General features: G+C 31.1%; 1 protein-coding gene across 3 annotated transcripts; it reads right to left on the bottom strand.

Moving 5' to 3' along the window:
* Nucleotides 1-1294: 1294 nt before the first annotated feature.
* Nucleotides 1295-19782, bottom strand: LOC143257346 (programmed cell death protein 4-like). 3 transcript variants are annotated; one of them, XM_076515875.1, is made up of 12 exons: nucleotides 19602-19759; nucleotides 17530-17638; nucleotides 14220-14611; nucleotides 11912-12021; nucleotides 10546-10659; nucleotides 8430-8651; nucleotides 6475-6572; nucleotides 6015-6129; nucleotides 5189-5296; nucleotides 4768-4878; nucleotides 3357-3496; nucleotides 1295-2639 (listed from the first exon to the last, which is right to left on the bottom strand). In XM_076515875.1, the coding sequence occupies exons 3-12, from the start codon at nucleotides 14515-14517 to the stop codon at nucleotides 2579-2581; spliced, it is 1377 nt and encodes a 458-aa protein (XP_076371990.1). In that variant the 5' UTR covers nucleotides 14518-14611; nucleotides 17530-17638; nucleotides 19602-19759; the 3' UTR covers nucleotides 1295-2578. The 3 variants fall into 3 exon arrangements, with proteins under 3 accessions (XP_076371990.1, XP_076371991.1, XP_076371989.1); XM_076515876.1 differs by having other exon boundaries at nucleotides 17530-17642; nucleotides 19602-19758; XM_076515874.1 differs by lacking the exon at nucleotides 17530-17638 and having other exon boundaries at nucleotides 19602-19782.
* Between the last annotated feature and the right edge of the window lie 47 nt (nucleotides 19783-19829).

Raw genomic sequence — 19829 nt, 5'->3', positions numbered from 1 at the left:
ATATACTCAGGTATGTCTAACTCTCTTCAAACTTTAGCGCGAGTTTCGCCGTTTCGTATTCTTTCTATGACATTCAGCTTTTGGCCAAAGTTTGGAACGTGCCAGCTGCAGTCCACCATGACGGATAGGTGGAGTGAAGAAAAAAGTTTCATTTGTTGCTATTCCCACATTAGTTAGCCGCATAATAGAAGATATAACGTTTGAAAAATGAAAATATGGAGGGGAAAGGTCTGGGGAATAAGGTGGATGAGGCAGAACCACGATTGAGTTACCTGTTGTGTATCTTGATGGTGGTCCTGCAGTATCAGTAATACTAAGTTAAAGTATTACTCTTGCAATACACATGATGCTTGTCACACCATCAAGCTTAATGCAACGTCATACGATGCATGTTTACGTTTGGTACTCATGGGGTAGGAATTTGTCAATATGATATGCTCACTATTAATTCAGAAACTGAAGTGATTTCTATTGTGTTTGTGGCCAATATTTATACAATTCCATAAAAATATCGGATTATCGAATTAAAAATAATACTTTAATTATTGATCACTTTTTTCACGGATTTACCGCGGATTAACTTTCATGTATGGAGAGGTGTGATTCGGTAACAATGGCGGCCTCCATAAAACTGACAAAGAGAGCGGATAAGGTAGATTAACGGTCGATTTCTATTGTAATATATTTTATTTATTTCCCAAATTAAAGCAAATACTTTTTAAATATCCCCTTGAAGTTATAAAGCCAGGATTAAATTCGTAAGCTGCGTTTTTACACGTTCTTAAATTAGCGGTGAGCCGCGGTAATCCTCGCTCACAAAACTTGCTATAGCGGCTTATGCGATTTTGCGGTTTACTGGTCCGCGACTTAATGTCGCTCCACTGTATTTCGCTTTTTCACAAGCTGCTTTAGCAACATATCCATTCAATGATGACCATCTCAAGCAGCTAAAGAGTAGCAGTTATTCATGCTATTCCATAGAATAACATATTGTTCAAGTCTTTAATTGTACTTATGGATTTCTGTGTTGTCACACTATTAAATCTGATGCTGTACACTACATGGATTAGAGGAAGTATGCATGAAGAAGTAGTGTGTTTTGGAGAACCTTTTCAAATGAAAATCACACTGCAGGACTACCATCAAGATACACAGACATCAAATAGACCATGCCTGGATATACCAACACTGAATGCAATGACATGTTGACACAGTATAATATAAGGTACTCAACCTCTAAAATAAAGTTCATGTTACATTTGTAGTAAGCTCTTCAAAAACAATAAACACATAATTATTGAAGTTATGTTTTTATTTTATTAACAACATTCAAATAAACCAAGAAAAAAAGCTTTAAATACATGCCAAAGTATTTGTTTACCACAGTTCACTACAATCTCATACTCAAGAAAAGTTATTAGAGAATGTAAGAAAAAGTTAATCAAAGAAGACGACCTGTTACAAGTTTTTCCAACAGAAGAACACACATTTTAATTTCCCAAGAATATAGGTCAACAAAGAAATAACAAGTTACAAAAAATTAAGAGCAAATACACCAAAATTATATTTGAGCTTCAGTTTTCTGCCAAAAATCTTATCATTGTGACTAAACAAATATTTTTGCAATAGTAAAAACTTACTCTTATTGATTTCTTCCAATTTCTAATGTTAAAATTTCTTAATGGTGTTGTTAAACTACAAGTTTCAAAAACCACTTACATATAGATGCATATGTAAACACATACTGTAAACACTCATAATTAGATACCCAAAAAAATTAACACTCAAAATCATTACACTTCTCACAATGAGCTAAGTTTGGGTTATTCTGAACTTACTGTATTTGATAGATTATGTTACGACTTGTAACTTCAACGTAAGTTATATGTACACTTCTATTAACAGCTCTATTTCAGTCAACCTGTGTAGTGTAACGTGCAAGTCAGAAAACAGTCTCACATGCATACAAAAAGTGTTTTTAAATGTTTAGGAATTATCTAAAACAAGGTGACAACTTGCATACCACAATTTTCAGTTACTTTCATTATATTTCTCTTCTAATTTCATGCTTAAACTATTTCCTTATATTGTCTAGAAACCAACCACACCTTGTTTTGAGAATATACAATAATTATGGAAACAAAAATTTCACAGTAGAAGCTCAAAAGAAAGTTTTATGCTTTCCAGTTAAAATATTACTTATTCAGTATGTTTTACTGACAACCAGAATTTAATACAGTTACCATATCCACAATTTAAGAAAAATTTATTATTATTTGTAATCAAACAATAATTATCAACAATAACTTTACAATTCAAACTTTTTGATTAACAATACTATGTTGGATAGGTGTAGCTTCCAATATGTCATTCACATTTCTATTAGGACAAAACTGCTTTCATTTCTGAGAGATATCCATACAGTACATGGCTCAAACATATAATGAAATCTTCCTGACAATATATGAATTGTCATCTACAAAAAAGAAGTAAAATCTGGAACACCAGTTCCCCGTAAAACAAAAACAAAAAACTAACAATATATATGAGTAAACACGAGGTATGTTTCAATTCCTCCTTAATTTGCACTTTCCTTCACACAGCCACCATCCCCTTCCGAGACAAATCTTTTACGGCCCCTAAAACAAAATCAACTCACATTAAATAAAAATTTCCTTTTACATAGAAATATCATAACTAGTCTATTATGAAACTGTGATGGTAAACTAACATAAAACTATTCATAAGTAAAATAAAATGATTTTATTTTGAGGAATATGTTACAAGTTTTCTTCAGAAGACAGACAGACAGAGCAAAGTGCTGTCACAACATTTTGTATGCTCTTTATAAGACCACTTTGTTATGCTAATAATAATACATTATTTCTCAGTTTATTATTATATCAGCATAATTTGCTTCCATAAACAAATATAATACTGTCATGACTTGATCTAGAAATAATCTTTATAAAAATAACTATATTCACAGAATACTACTGTACAATAGTAATGAACTGCTGCAGAGAACAAATAAGTTGAAATTTTTAAGTGGTTAACCTAAAGTTCATCATTAAACTGTCTTAGTTTCGAAGATGTTAAATTCACGAGGTTTGAGAAATACTTCAGTGTAACATTCTCACATGAAGTTGAGACTTTCACTCAATGGTTTTAAACAAGAACAAATGTTTTGTATGGTTTTAAAAATATAGCATAAAACAACATTTTTGATTTTCACAGCAGAAAGTTTTCACTAATTAAATGTAAAAATGTTGTCATGTTGAAATAATTCACTTTGAAAATCTATATAATCATCAGACTTAACATGTAACACTTGTAAGTAACATCTTCTTGCTCACCTACTGGGTAACTTCTTCACCAATTCGTCATCCACAAAACCAGAAGAATGACACTTGTTGACAAACTTGTCTAAAATGCTATAAGCAGGTGGAACATCTATACAAAGGTCAGGCATTTCTTCATATACTCTTTCAAGGCCCTGCCACAATAAAAATGTTTGGACGCTTATGGTAAATGCACAATAGGGTTGATACACCACAAACAAAACTAATATCCAAACCACTTTGATAAGAAGTGATAAGGTTATAGCTTTTAATGAATTATCTTTGTTACAAAATATTTTTTTGACTAAATGTGTTGTGTTCGTGACCTAATAATTATGTTAAGAATACAAGATGACTCCATCAAGTGGTAATCGGGGTTAGAATACAAACTGACTCCATCAAGTGGTAATCGGGGTTGGAATACAAACCGACTCCATCAAGTGGTAGTCAGGGTTGGAATACAAACTGACTCCATCAAGTGGTAGTTGGGATTGGACTACAAACTGACTCCATCAATAAGCACTAATTATTTGGGGAATGTTTATTCCTTTTCTGCCTACTACCTCATGACAGACTACAACCAATCTTAATACCTTGGCAATAGCAACCAGTATTATTCAGAAACTCCCTTTAACAGTAATAGATTACCCCCCAAATAAAAGTTCAAACAAAAAATTCTTAATAACTAAAACATTCGTAACAAACTTCCACAAAAAAAAACTGTTGTATTACAATATGCTAAGATTTTATATCACAGTAGCCAAATAAAGCAAAATGAAAAGACCACAGACATGAACATTTTGTTTGTTTTGAAGTTCACACAAAGCTACACGAGGGCCATCTGTGCTAGCCGTCCCTAATTTAGCAGTGTAAGACTAGAGAGAAGGCAGCTAGACATCACCACCCACCACCAACTCTTGGGCTACTCTTTTACCAAAGAATTGTGGGATTGGCCGTAACATTATAACACCTCCACGGCTGAAAGAGCAAGCATGTTTGGTGCAACCTGGATTCGAACCCACGACCCTCGGGTTACGAGTCAAGAGCCTTAACCACTTGGCCAAGCCAGGCTAACATAGACAGATAGATGAAAGCTTCTAAAGCTCATTGTGCAGTACACAATCTGCGTAACAGTTTATAGCTCATTATCGTGGTACTAAAAGCCACATTCTGACATGGTTTTAATCTCTGATCATACAGCAATGTTATGTAACGATTACTAGTTGAAGATGTTTAATTTTTACAGCTGACTCCATTTTTTTCTTAGTTTCTTTCTACAAGATTAGAAATGTAAGACATTGCATAAATTACAAGATCTAAATTACATACAGTAGATATACTCAAAGTCCAAGTCATAAGATATTTGAATGTTTATTAACAGTATGTTCAACATGGTGCTCTTCAAACAATCAATCTTCATGCTTACTCGTTTCATCTGATCTGGTGTTACTATAACACTTGCAGCCAAGGACTTCAAAAGTTTGCACATCAGGTCCATGGCACGTTCCCCCATATCTTCAATAACCATCACCACAGCCTGAATAGACAAAAAACAAAACCAATAACATGTTATGGGTTAATAATAAAACATTTTGCAAATCACTTACATATTTGTAACCTGACATTTAAAAATAAATAATTTTACTACACATGGTACGATATACAAATCAAACACAATTTTAAGAAATCAACAGTATAGATCATTTTCTTGGACTAACACATATTGACAAAAACCTAAGTACCTGCTTCACACTATAAAGTATATCATGTTATGGAAAGATAAACTTTTCTTTACTAAATATCATGTGTAGGTATTTTAGTACAAGCACATGAATTAAAAAACTTACTTCATAAATGAGTTCATGATGGAAATGTGGAACTTCCAGTTCTTGAAGACATCTTGTGGCTTCATTAATATCACCTGATGATAAATACTCCTGCAACAATAACTGCATCTAGAAACAAAGCAGAAGAATGTGGTTATTACCACTTGATGAAAGCATTTCTGTCCTATCACCTAAATTTACAGACAAATTAGAGAGGACTGGTTGTAATACACTGAAGATAAACAGTCATGTATTACTAAATAGATTTAAAAACAAAACAGAGAGAAGTGTTCATAAACAAACTTGTATTATACTTGATTCCCAGTGTCTGTCAGTTTACCATGAGAGCTAATGAAAGCTTTTCATACGGGCATACATGATAAGTAGTTCATTTTTTGAGTACAACATTTTATATAAAAACTGATCTTGATGAGGTATATAGATTATGAATTCAAACTGTCTTGTCCATTTCACAAATATATTTTGATTCTCTATAGAATGAAAAGCAACTTCTGGGTTTGAAGGTTGCCACTGGAGATGTTCACCTGATATGAAGTAGTTTCATAGTTTTGGACAAAAGTTCGAGATTCTGTTAATAGGAAAATACAAAACACCATAAAATCCACAATAGCATAACACCACATTTAAATGGGCACAAGGTTTAACACTTTCATGTTTCTTCTTCAGTCAAATCTTCTAGTCTGCATATGTTGCGAAGAATATTGATAAATTATTTTCCACACTAGAACTTAAAAACTACACTCCAACTGGAGAAATAACATCAACATTGGTACCATATTACATTGTTTCTTATCATAAAATGAGGATAAATGTATTCACACACAACCTTATTGATGAGGTACTGCACAGGTCTCATTCCCCCACCTTCTCCCCAGACATTATCCAATCGAACAAGACCATGTTTCATGCTCAGAAGAGTCTCAGCATGTTCCAATGCTGCCCTAAAAATAAATAATATATATATATATATATATATATATATATATATATACTCACACACACCTACACACATACAGCACGTTCATGAGAACCGTAAGAAAATTGAAGAAATCTGAAAGTAATCAAAATAATCATGAATTAATTTTCCCAGCAATGTTATTAATACACCAAATACTTGAGGATAAGAAAGAAATGTTTACCAAATATTTATATGGAGTGGTTTATTTGAAAGTAAGTTTGATTTTGAACTGTAACTACTAAAAATGGATGTTAATTAAAGCCAAGAGAAAAATATGTTTAAGCCACCTACTTTCATAACAACTTAGTTAGTAAAGAGAGATTTTTACCTGGAGTATTCATCTTCTAACTTGCCCCTGTATCCATAAACAAACTTTGGTGGGATGCAATCATCAGCAACAGCTCGTGCAACAAAGTTTCCTAACATCTAAATATGTTTTGACTAGATTAACAAACAGATCTTTGTTCCTTTCTAAGATGTGAAATAACACAGCCAGCTCACTAAACATATTTTTTATAGACCTAAAGCATTTTCATTCTAAAAATGAAACAATACATAAATATTTACACAAAGAGGCATTAATTCTCTAGTTTCAGGTAGATCAAAGTACACATGTCCTGACTGTTAGAGTCGTATTCTAAATTTCATAAAACTACTTTATTACTGCTGTACCTGAATTAACCTGGCACCAAAACCTAGTTAATAAATGAAATGTTGATGTGTTTTAAGTTCTTAATCTTATAATCAAGTATAAAAGACTTCTGAGTCTCCCCTAGTATTATAACTGCAATATTTGTTTCCAAGGTCTTCCCTTTTTCTAATTTATTTACCAATTTTCTGAGAAGTATGTAATGGCATGTAAATTACTTATTATAATATAGACATTACTCAGGCAAAGCATAATTTTTATAGCTTTCAATTTTATTTATTTATGGAGTCAATGTTGTTTTATGTACAGTTTAAAACTTTTCACGATATTCATATCAAAAAGTTCAGCTGAATTTTTATTAAAGGTTCTTATCGCAGGGTTAGAAAGCTAGAAATAATACTTAGAGGACATTGTTTGCTTTGTGAGTTATTATTATTATTTCTGTATTCTTAAGTATGTTATTTAATTAAATAAATATTTTGTGTACTGGTACTATTAGTATAAAAAAGTAAGCATAACTTTCCTTGACAGTTGACAGCATAAATAAAACAAGTCCAGGAAAGCATTTTATTTGTTGTTTTTCACATTTATTCTTTACTTATTATCATAAAAGTAGCTGAAACATAAAAATTAGGAACTTGTAGGATTAAATAAATAAAGGTATGTTCACTATAATATTGTGAGCTGTGCATTTGCCAAGTGATTTATTACTTGTGTGGCAGGATTATAAGCTTGACGTACTTCATAGAGCAATAAAACAATACAATTCAATATAAAAGATATATACTGTTACGAGTTCAGCACATTATGCTATTTAGGATAAACAACAACAGTTACACGTTACAAGTTCAGCACGTTATACTATTTAAGGTAAATGACAACAGTTACAAGTTACAAGTTCAGCACGTTATACTATTTATTTTGTGGTGGTTTTTAGGATAGAGGAAACAACAAATGAAAGAGAAAGCTCTACCTTAAAAAAAACAACAGTTTAATATTTATCCAGGACATGTTAGACATTCAAATGAAACTTCAGAATTTTCAGATTACAAAAATTATTTCTAATGTTAATATCAAAATCTCTCTGGACTATAGCAGTCAACATTCTGACTCGACATGTTCACAGAAGCATTTTTGTAAAAATCTTCGTAAAGAGAACTGAAAGCTTGCCGAGTTTTGTGAAGACACTCAAAACATTAAAAGTTGTAGTGTAGAAACTGATGGTCACTTTAACTGAGCACAAAGCATAAGGGTTAAATGATTTTTATACAAGTAAAAAATATTATCACAAACCTCAAGTTAAGCCTACTTTAATGTTTTTTTATTGTACAAAAAAATTTAAAGAAATCTATAAAGAACTAATAGAGTATTGTAAGTCTGAAGAACTTGCTTAAAGTAAGAGACTAAATTAAAGACTAATGTATAAGTAAGTAAGATGCAACAAGATTTGGGTCTTGTACCAAGTGGTACACAAAATACTTAGAGAAAATCAATCATAGAAAGTTCTTATTAAACAAGAATGACATCCATAGAAACCTCTGGAGTTATGCAGCTTAGCAACAAAAATGAATTAACATGGGTAATAATACTATTTTATTTGTAACAGCCTAATCAATTTGTTACTGATAACTTACTGTTGGAGCATCAGGAATGTCCAGCACAAGGTCACCTAAGCTGTTGATGAGGTTATCAAAGCCTTGTTCAATGTCCTCCTCTGCCAGCACTCTTCCATACAAGTCTGACAGAAGAACAGAAGTCATTTCTCTATGTGAAGGCTTCCTCTCCATGGCCAGGTTTATCATCATTTCTAAAAGTCGAGGTCGGAAGGAACCCAAGTTTAACTGCTGGAGAATCATCTGTAAGAGTGTAATGTCAGAAATAAATTTACTTGATTATCAGAAACTAATGACTTGAAAACAATAATACAGTATCAAGATACAGGTGTTTTCATACTTAACAATAAATATGCATGCTTTACCATGATGGTTACATATGTGCAAGTGTGTGCACATGTGTTTGTTAAACTCTCGTTACACTTTTGTAAGACACATAAGGTTGGTGCTTTCAAACTCCAAGGGGCAGATGTGAACAGCAATACATTCCCCTTGATGGGATGCCAGTCCATCATGGGTTAACCTCCAGCTAACTGATGGTACGCAGCATACAGCTGGAACAAGTGGTACACTGTCTTGTTCAAGGAACTAGTAACATGATTCAGAACAACTTTGAACTTGCACAGGTCCATCTGCAAGTCCAAAGTGTGAATCCACTGAGCCACTATGCCTGTTGTGTGTGTGAGTGTGTGTTAAAAATCAGAATTACATCATAAAACATTTAAGATGGATCTAATATTTTACAAAAATACAACGTACAAGATTTCAGTAATTTGCTTAAAATATATAATTATCAACTACCTTAAGGATTAAAATTATTAAAAGTAATTCAAGTTTTTAACATTAAAATAAAGTCAATCCCAACAAAGATGGTCTCTGTTGGGAAATATTTTCATTGCTGCAACTTGTGCAAAACAGAGCTGAGTCAATACTTAATTTGGACATGTCATGCTGGTGTTGCACAGCTATTGTGCATCAGTACACTGGAATGGTTACAGATGACATTTAATGAAGAGTTGATGTTTTAATGTTTAAAAATTAATAAATGCATTCAGAGTCACTTTAATTAACCAGCTCATAAAATATAAAGTCTGTTCTTTTGTATTATCCTCAAATTACCAGTTTGTTTTTATGTTATTCACTACCAACAGGACTCATATCGCATACAGCTTCAACACTTGATGTGAAGGACTGACCAAAACCTTGGCTGAAATGACTCATTTTCTATGTAAGATGTACAAAGATTTCAGTAACAATTAATGAAATTAACTGCACCAATTTTGTAACTGGTATGCTATTAACAACATTTTAACCAGCAGTATGGACCTACAAACAAGTTTGTGCACAAATAGCAAAAAAAATTAATTCATTAATAGCTCCACAGAGTTAATCCAATAACATTCAGATTCAAACTCCACACTGATGTCAATCAACAAAAAAAATACACTTATCAAAGAAAAGTAATTACAATTAATGTTGAAATTATAATTAGTAAAAGGTAATACCATCAGGTGATTCCACTCTGTCAGAAGAATGTCAAATACAAATATATTTCCAGCCTAACCTTAGAGAGACAAGGAACAGTAAATATTTACTTATCTTACAATAGCATTAATTACTGCTGAACTATTTCTAATAGTTATATTAAATAATGAAATCCTATGTCCACATAAATACAAAAAACAAATACAAACATTAGATCAAAAGAGTCTAACCTTTCAAAGATTACTGTTTTACGTAATGTCCAAATTATGAAAGTATCGACATAATAAGAAAGTGCAGTGAAAGGAAATGGGTCTATTTACAAAATAAATTAGTAATTTTGGAATATCTTTCATCACTTCTACACTTGTTTCCTTCTTTGTCACAGTTTGTTTGTTTTGTTCTTCTGTTCTAACTGTTGGTTAGAAATCAGTAAAAAATTATTTGCTGTTGCATGTTCTTTACTTCTATTAATAAATTCACATTTAACATGTACATTCCATAAAACTTAAAACTAAATCAGTTTTGAAAAGATGAATATACAACATTCTCATAACTATATCAGAACTTTGTACTGTATAGACTGTCTTCACTTGATAAAATGATCAAAGTTGCAAAGATCAACAACACATAGGTGTCTTGTTCGTAAACTTACAGCAACCTCATTTGTATCTCCATGTTCAAAGTATTCATGAAGAATCGAGTCTGCAGTTCGCTCAAAATCTTCCTCGGTCATTTCTGGAACAATTGCTTCAAACTCACAGCTGTCCTGTAAGTATAATAATTACAACTTTACACATTACACATTCCTAATAGATAGTTTATTTGTACTAATTAAAATAAGTCATTAATAAATAATTGTTTCATACCAACTTAACCATCAATGTCACTAATCCACTGTATTAATTTTCAGATATATTACAGAAATCACAAGAAAGAAATCTCACTTACACGTCATTTCATATGCATGTTCTATCTATAAACAGTTTCATATGGCTTTTATAAAATAATAATTTAAAAATGTATAAATGCTTTATTGTTCTGATAATCACCAAGTATGCATGAGTGACATGTTAGTAACATTCTCAAAATGTAATAAATGCAATACTATTAATGTTTATGAAACAGAATATTGAAAGTGATTTTACTAACATTTACAAAACAGAATATCAACTCACAACCATTGACACTAAAAAGTAATTTCGACACATGGGAACATGAGTGCCTCTTCCACTGTTCTGAGCCATATGACACAGTCCTTCAGATTTAACAGACACCATCACACTAACACTCAAAAGTACCCACAAAAAAGAGTTTTGTGAGGGTTTGTTGGAATACATGTCAAGTCTATAATAATTTCCACTGTTTTGTGCCTAATACTAGTCCTTTGATTTTTAACCAATAAAGAAATACTTTCAAACTCAGGCCCTATTCTTACTTGTCATGACACAGGTTAGGCAATCAGCTGTTTATGCGAGCAAACAAGCTCACAGATAACTTTGTGTGATGGTGTTGGTAACTCTGATACTTTAATTTAAATTTACCTAGACCAGCAATGTGACACGTGCAGTAACACGAAATTTTCAAACTATATTGACATATACAGAAGTCACATACTTGTAACTGGATGGTAAGTATAAGAAATTCTGAGTAGGACGTAAATACCATTTGATGAACTACTTTCAACTTTCTATAAAGACTGCCATATTAACTGTTGATTTTCATAGTTCAGAACATGTTTTGTACATGTCTTGTTTCAGACAACAAAACCTATAATTTATGCAACTTTGTTGATTTCTTTGGAGGGGTTTGTTTTGTTCATTTAAATGTCGTTATATACTTAAAAACTGACTGTCAAATAATTTATTATGCTCATCCAATGAAAAATCAAACACACATAAAACATATCTTAATTAGTTTAACTTGGGGTATTCACATCCAATAACAAAATTACCAAAATGATATATTTTGGGTTACACTAACTGTTAAGTTTCCCACACCATCAACATAAAAATTCTAACCTGGCTCTCGGAATCATAGTTGGGATCATGGGAATCTCCATTAATATCCTCCTCTTCTACAATAAGTTCACTTCCTGGTTTTCCCCATGTACCTTTACCACCAGCTCCCCCTACACGACAAAGCAAAAATAATAATACATTACATAAAAGAACACGCATATTTCTATAAAGACAAAACTTGTAATTAAGAATATTTTTTAATTTTATTAACAAGTTTTAAGTATGTTGTCATACAGTTAAACTTTTTTGTCTAAATTCTGATGCACAATTTTTGAGAGTGACAGAGATTTTAAGGTCACTTGGTTTAACTAAATTGAACTTGCCTTACAAAACAGTAAATATTTAAAGAAATGCATATGGAAAGGCCAAAGCCCATGGTTATCAGCTATGACATAACTAGTAGACATTAATATGAGAAGGTAAAAGTTAGATAGGTTTTTAAAACCTAGATATTCATTTATCCTTAACCAGTTTTGGCTGACTTCAACTCAAAATGAGCTAAAGTGAGTCACTGATACATATAATAATGAAATCTCATCTCCAGAGTTTGAATATGATGAGCAAAAGGCCAAACACATGTTGGGTCAAGGCAAAAGTCTGAAGGGGAATGCTTGAAATCAGTAAACTGTCCTGAGATGAACAAACCAAAGGTAAAACATCAAGACTGAAGTGCAATTGGGATGTGGAGGAAATCATCTGAGGCATCCATTTTTGTCCTCTATGACCCTGGATAAAATGCCTATCTCAGGGTGAGAAAGGACTCCATAGTGAACTTGAACAATGCAACAAAACATTTGATAAATCAATGACCGGTCTTCAATTTCCAGTCTTCTTTGGAACGATGGAAAGATGCGAATAAAAACCTTCATCGGTTCTCAAGGAGGAGGAAAGGAATCAGGGTAAGGAGAAATGGGAGGTGGGAAAAGAAAACTGATAGTTAAATCCCCTGAAAGAACCCGTGACACCTATTGACAAAAAAAAACCATTGAGATAGAAAATCCAAAAGTGAAACTCCTATTGGATCAGAACCCACTGGGTAGTCACTGGCACTGCTGGCAATGGGTGATAACATTGTAAATGACCCAGACAAAAGAAAGTATTCGTAGTTGAAACAACATGATCATGAAGCTGAAGTGGCAGCACTGACCTCACAAAATGCAAATTAAATTGCTGACTGTAGAAACAGAGTAATGATAAACTGGTAGAAAATGGATTGCTGACTGTATAAACAGAGCAATGATAAACTGGTAGAAAATGGATTGCTGACTGTAGAAACAGAGCAATGATAAACTGGTAGAAAATCGATTGCTGACTGTAGAAACAGAGAAATGATAAACTGGTAGAAAATCGATTGCTGACTGTAGAAACAGAGAAATGATAAACTGGTAGAAAATCAATTGCTGACTGTAGAAACAGAGAAATGATAAACTGGTAGAAAATCAATTGCTGACTGTAGAAACAGAGCAATGATAAACTGGTAGAAAATCAATTGCTGATGTAGAAACAGAGAAATGATAAACTGGTAGAAAATCAATTGCTGACTGTAGAAACAGAGCAATGATAAACTGGTAGAAAATCAATTGCTGATGTAGAAACAGAGAAATGATAAACTGGTAGAAAATCGTTTGAAGTATACATATAAAAAAAAAAGAAACTTCAAGAGAAAATTAAAGGAAGTGTTGCATGGGAAGCACTTAGCACAAAATGTGTACCCTAAATAAGAAGTGAGGATTCGGTAGAGGAGCCACTTGCATCACGTGAGCGTAGCATTTTCTTATTGGTTTAGAGGTGATGCATGACAAGTTGCATGAAAAACATGTTGGAATTGGAAGATTCCAAGCAGAAGGCTTATGGCATACATAAACAAAATGTTTGCACATAGGAGGTAGCACTGAACAAAAATAACTACTCTTATGAGAGGATATAAGCATTGTATCAGAAGAAAGAACTTTTTCCTTCTGAAATAAACTAGAAAGACAAATCACAATAGGAAATCACCTAACACTTTCAACATATAGAACTTCTTTCTTCAAATGTGAATTGGAAATGGGTTTTTATAGAGAGGACTCATTTAGATTTACAATGTCTTCTGTAGTAAAATTCATCTTTGAGAAAACATGCAACTCAATGTTCACATACAAAGTAGGAATGGTTTAATTTCATAGGAACCTCACTATCAGGTTTCTTATTGTGTTTCATTTTTCAACAAACAAACACTTGAATTTGATACTAAAAAGAAGTTAAATGATCTGTGTTCAATCCTATCACAAACCAAGTAATGAGATGCTTATTTTCTTTGTGGTCCTACCTTTCTTCGGCAATCCTCTTCCATATATATTTCTTGGCCGTCTGCTATTTTTCGACAGTTTACCAAGCACCTTCTCTTCTTTTATATCTTGTCCTTCACCTGATCCTTTGTGGTCACAAAGAAACTTGGATGGTCTCTTAGCTTTTCGTTTGAGACGTTCTTCAGCATATGGTTGTTTCTTCATGAGAGAGCCTTCTTCGTTGTCGATATCATCAATTGGAATATTGTTTTCACCGTTAACGTCTTCAACATCATCGATATGTTGTCGTTTAGTGGCAGCTATTTCCATACTTGCCATTCGTTTAATGTTGAAAACCAAGTCAAGACCAAAATATCTGTATGAAGACTGGTGGACTTGTCTTCAGACTGGTAGCATAGAAATCTATAACTAGCTGGAAGACAAACAATGATACAACAAGACTATTAATAACACAATGTATTTTAAAACTCCATATCTGTTAAATAAAGATGTTTCTAAAACTGCTGGTGTAATAATCAAACTGATGTCCCTAACACTCACTTTTCTCAAGGATACTGAAATTCTATCATGTATTATTCAGCAGAACAGAAAATTGAATCCTTCAAGAAATAAATAATATATCTTTATGATATGAAGACAGAATAACATTAACCAATTACATGTTGTATCAGAATTAATTACCATAAAAAACTAGTGAAAGAAAAGAAATAAAGACACACAAAGAAAATCAATAATGTAAACCAAGCTTTACACTTAAAGTGAAAGATGCCATTTAATATAACAATGAAAACCAAGTCCAATAAATACAGTAGACATTTTGACAAGAAAGAGTCTCAACATCACATATGGAAGAATTACCACAGCAATGAAGAATAATTATAATAAGTCATATGTCTGGAAGGAAATCAAAGAACTATGAATCATTAAAAGCATAAGATTATTTCTAAGAAATGGATTTGAAAATAAATATGGTAGGAAACTGATTCTGATTGTAAAAAGCAATTTCTAAAAACCTTTTAATCAATTAAAACATACAAATTATCAACATACTTGATTTTCAGAAACATTTTGACAGAAATTCCAACATTAAAAACCAATACAGTTTATGTTTCTTTTCAAAACTTACAGAATGTAGATGAACTATTAGTGTGTCAGTAACTTGAAATCTTTAAGATTTTGTTACAGATTTGAAAGTATTTATTTATATTGGGTAACACTATTTTCTTGCCACTTCCTAGTGGGATGATGCTAATGGACCAAATTATTTCCTTTTATCTCAATGATTTTATGAATATCTTTTTCAAGCACTTTAACAATAATAATAAACCTCTTAAGAAAACAAAACACACACTAAAAATAAAACAAACTATAACTGATGTATGCATAGATTTAATTATTTTCAACCGTATAGAACTCTTCTAATGATCTAGCATATACTATATGGTATGAGCTCATCCACAAGAACTCTTAAGATAGCTTACAATAGCATTTCTTAAATGTTTTCCTCTGCACCACTCTTTAATAAATGTTTTCTTGTGCAACTTACTCTTTTTAAAAAAAAAATGAAACGAGTTAAATAGCAAGGTATAACACACGAATACACGTTAAATGTGTTGCAGTAATTACTTATTAGTTGATATATGTTAAATGTGTTGTAGTAATTATTTTAGTTGATACATGGCTTGATGTGTTGGAGTGATTACTTACTATTTAATACATGGATACACATGTAGTAATTACTTATTAGTTAATACACATTAAGTGTGTTGTAGTAATTACTTTAGTTGATACATGTTAAATGTGTTGTAGTAATTATTTGCTAGTTGATACATGTTAAATGTGTTGTAGTAATTACTTATTAGTTAATACACATTAAATGTGTTGTAGTAATTATTTGTTAGTTGATACATGTTAAATGTGTTGTAGTAATTATTTGTTAGTTGATACATGTTAAAGGTGTTATAGTAATTACTTGTTAGTTAATACATGTTAAATGTGTTATAGTAATTAACTAATAGTTAATACACATTAAATGTGTTGTTGTAATTACTTGTTAGTTGATACATGTTAAATATGTTGTAGTAATTATTTGTTAGTTGATACATGTTAAAGGTGTTATAGTAATTATTTGTAAGTTGATACATGTAAAATATGTTGTAGTAATTACTTGTTAGTTGATATATGTTAAATGTGTTGTAGTAATTATTTGTTAGTTGATACATGTTAAATATGTTGTAGTAATTACTTATTAGTTAATACACATTAAATGTGTTTTAGTAATTATTTGTTAGTTGATACATGTTAATATTACTTATTAGTTAATACACATTAAATGTGTTGTAGTAATTATTTGTTAGTTGATACATGTTAAATGTGTTGAAGTAATTATTTGTTAGTTGATACATGTTAAATGTGTTGTAGTAATTATTTGTTAGTTGATACATGTTAAATGTGTTGTAGTAATTATTTGTTAGTTGATACATGTTAAATGTGTTGTAGTAATTACTTATTAGTTAATACACATTAAATGTGTTTTAGTAATTATTTGTTAGTTGATACATGTTAAATGTGTTTTAGTAATTATTTGTTAGTTGATACATGTTAAATGTGTTGTAGTAATTACTTATTAGTTAATACACATTAAACGTGTTGTAGTAATTATTTGTTAGTTGATACATGTTAAATGTGTTTTAGTAATTATTTGTTAGTTGATACATGTTAAATGTGTTTTAGTAATTATTTGTTAGTTGATACATGTTAAATGTGTTGTAGTAATTACTTATTAGTTAATACACATTAAACGTGTTGTAGTAATTATTTGTTAGTTGATACATGTTAAATGTGTTTTAGTAATTATTTGTTAGTTAATACACATTAAACGTGTTGTAGTAATTATTTGTTAGTTGATACATGTTAATATTACTTATTAGTTAATACACATTAAATGTGTTGTAGTAATTATTTATTAGTTGATACATGTTAAATGTGTTGTAGTAATTACTTATTAGTTAATACACATTAAATGTGTTTTAGTAATTATTTGTTAGTTGATACATGTTAAATGTGTTGTAGTAATTATTTGTTAGTTAATACACATTAAATGTGTTTTAGTAATTATTTGTTAGTTGATACATGTTAAATATGTTGTAGTAATTACTTATTAGTTAATACACATTAAATGTGTTGTAGTAATTATTTGTTAGTTGATACATGTTAAATGTGTTTTAGTAATTATTTGTTAGTTGATACATGTTAATATTACTTATTAGTTAATACTCATTAAATGTGTTGTAGTAATTATTTGTTAGTTGATACATGTTAATTACTTACTAAATTATATCAAACTTCTTAATTTTACATCCTTGCACTTCTGACTTATCTTCATTCAAGAGGTCATTTGTTCTCCATTAGGATGGTGTTCTTAACACTTTGTGGAATGCTGGCTTATGAAACAGAAAAAGTGATCAGTGTTTTGGTTTGAATGGAGTAGCATTATTACTCTGAAATAGACATGCTCATTCATTACCACATCAACATGAGATTCTCACAAACAGAGATGCTTGTAGAGACAGCTGGGAGAACCACATAAAAAACTGAACAACTGTAGAAAAGGGTAGTAGTGCGAGTTTTAGAGTATACAAGAAAACAAAACAGAAACATGAACACTTGAAGTGAAAGGTAAAGCTATTAACTTCTTGTCAAAGCATAACAGCTATGTGGATCAGAACAAAAACTCAGCCCACTAGAGAGGACAGACTTTGTTCTTACATTTACATTAATAATGTTGTGTTTCATCACTTTTGTACTGTTGCTTGTGTCAATATTTTTGGTTATAATCACAATGTTATCTCATGAAGTCCAGTCATGAGGAGATTTTGCTTAGTCCTAAGTCCATACATTAAGCTTAAAATTCAAAATAGCTCTTATTATGGAAAGTACATAAAAACAAAAATAACTTTAAAATTTTAAAAATTTCATGTTCATTTGTTTGTGTGTGTATTAGCCTTCTAATCAATGCTGTCAAAGAAAGCAACATTACAGAGTTAAACAGTGTAAATTTATGTGAGCTTGACATCTGAGATAAATTAACATATTACATTAGTTTAAAAACAGTCCGACAATAAGCAAGGACATGTATCACAGCAAAACAATATTATTAACATACTAAAAACATAGGAATTTTGATAAAATATATTAACTAAGAAAGTGTTTCCTTGTTGCCAAGTGCAACATAACATAATGAGTTATGGAAGCTGTAACTGGAAATAATGAAACCCAGTTTTTAACATTATAATCTTTTGAAATTACCACTAAGCTACTGAGGGGCACTAAAAAAAAAAGACATAGTATCACGTGACATATCCATCTAGAAGAAAATCAGGTGTGCAACAGTTATCATGTTGACAGATGGTAAGTTTACTTCTGACATTTTTGAAACGTTCAGTATATAAAACAATTTGTTTCAGAGTTCCAATGTACAGGTTTCAGTTTCACTGTTTTAATGTAAGCCCCATTAATATTTTTTAAAGATAAGGAAACTTAACAGCCAGTGATGTAAAAACTGGAATTCTCTCCATTCAAGACATGACAACTAATATGTAACTGGATAAAATATCAGCCCATTAAAATTTACAAATTGCTCAAACTCAGTTTTAACTTCAGAAAACTTCTACCTATGAGAGAAACCAGATTAAATTAAATATGGCAATTTTACATGCTTAGATTAGAACAGCCAAGTCTTAAGATTTCAAACAAATATTTAATAAACAAATTGTTACAAATGCCAAATATGACATAACAACAGAGTCTTTTAAAGGTATATGTTAACAATCTACTCCATTAAACAACATGAATTAAAATAGTGCCTGTAAACCTGTAGCAGTCCTAGTTCAAATTAGTACTAAAACTCAAAAACAAAATCAAATTTTCTGTTCATTTTGAATAAAATTCATAGTTTAAATAACCTTGAAGCCCATTAGAAGCTAGAGCAGTTTTTGAACATGTCATCTAAATGAATTAACTTATATATATCCGTTTCAAACACTTATTTTACTTGAACTTTTAAGGCATAACATAAAACTCTCTCTCTTTTACCTCCATTTTTCTCTTAAATAACTTTACAAAGACAGTAAAAAACTAATCTCGTTAGTGCTAAGTCAAAAAGTTGACATTTTTTATTGTACGATAGTGGGTAACTAATACTAATTATAAAATTATATTAACAACTTAATCGAAACTCTTATAACTGTAAGGTATTGCAATATGTCAATATCAAGTTATTACTACTATTACTGGCGTGGCAACTAATTTCATGATGTCCCTTACGTCGTAGACAATGCTCAAACTTGCCATATGACTACATTTAACGTTAACATAGAATAATTCATAAGATCTAATATTACCTTTGTAATGACTTCAAAAAATCACTATCACTGATCCCAAATTTCAATTTGTTTTATAATTTAACACGAACTCACTACACAAACTGTAGTCTTAAAATAAACAAAAACACGCCAGTCTTCTCAACGCATGTTTTCTGACCTACATTCGACAAGGACTAAGATTCAATCTCGTACAAAAGGTGATTTTGTGTGAGAAAAATATGTCATAATAATAATAATGTTTTAAAT

Source organism: Tachypleus tridentatus, chromosome 7 (assembly GCF_004210375.1).
Source record: "Tachypleus tridentatus isolate NWPU-2018 chromosome 7, ASM421037v1, whole genome shotgun sequence".
NCBI classification, from domain to species: Eukaryota; Metazoa; Arthropoda; class Merostomata; order Xiphosura; family Limulidae; genus Tachypleus; species Tachypleus tridentatus.
This window is presented reverse-complemented; position numbering and strand designations above follow the sequence as displayed.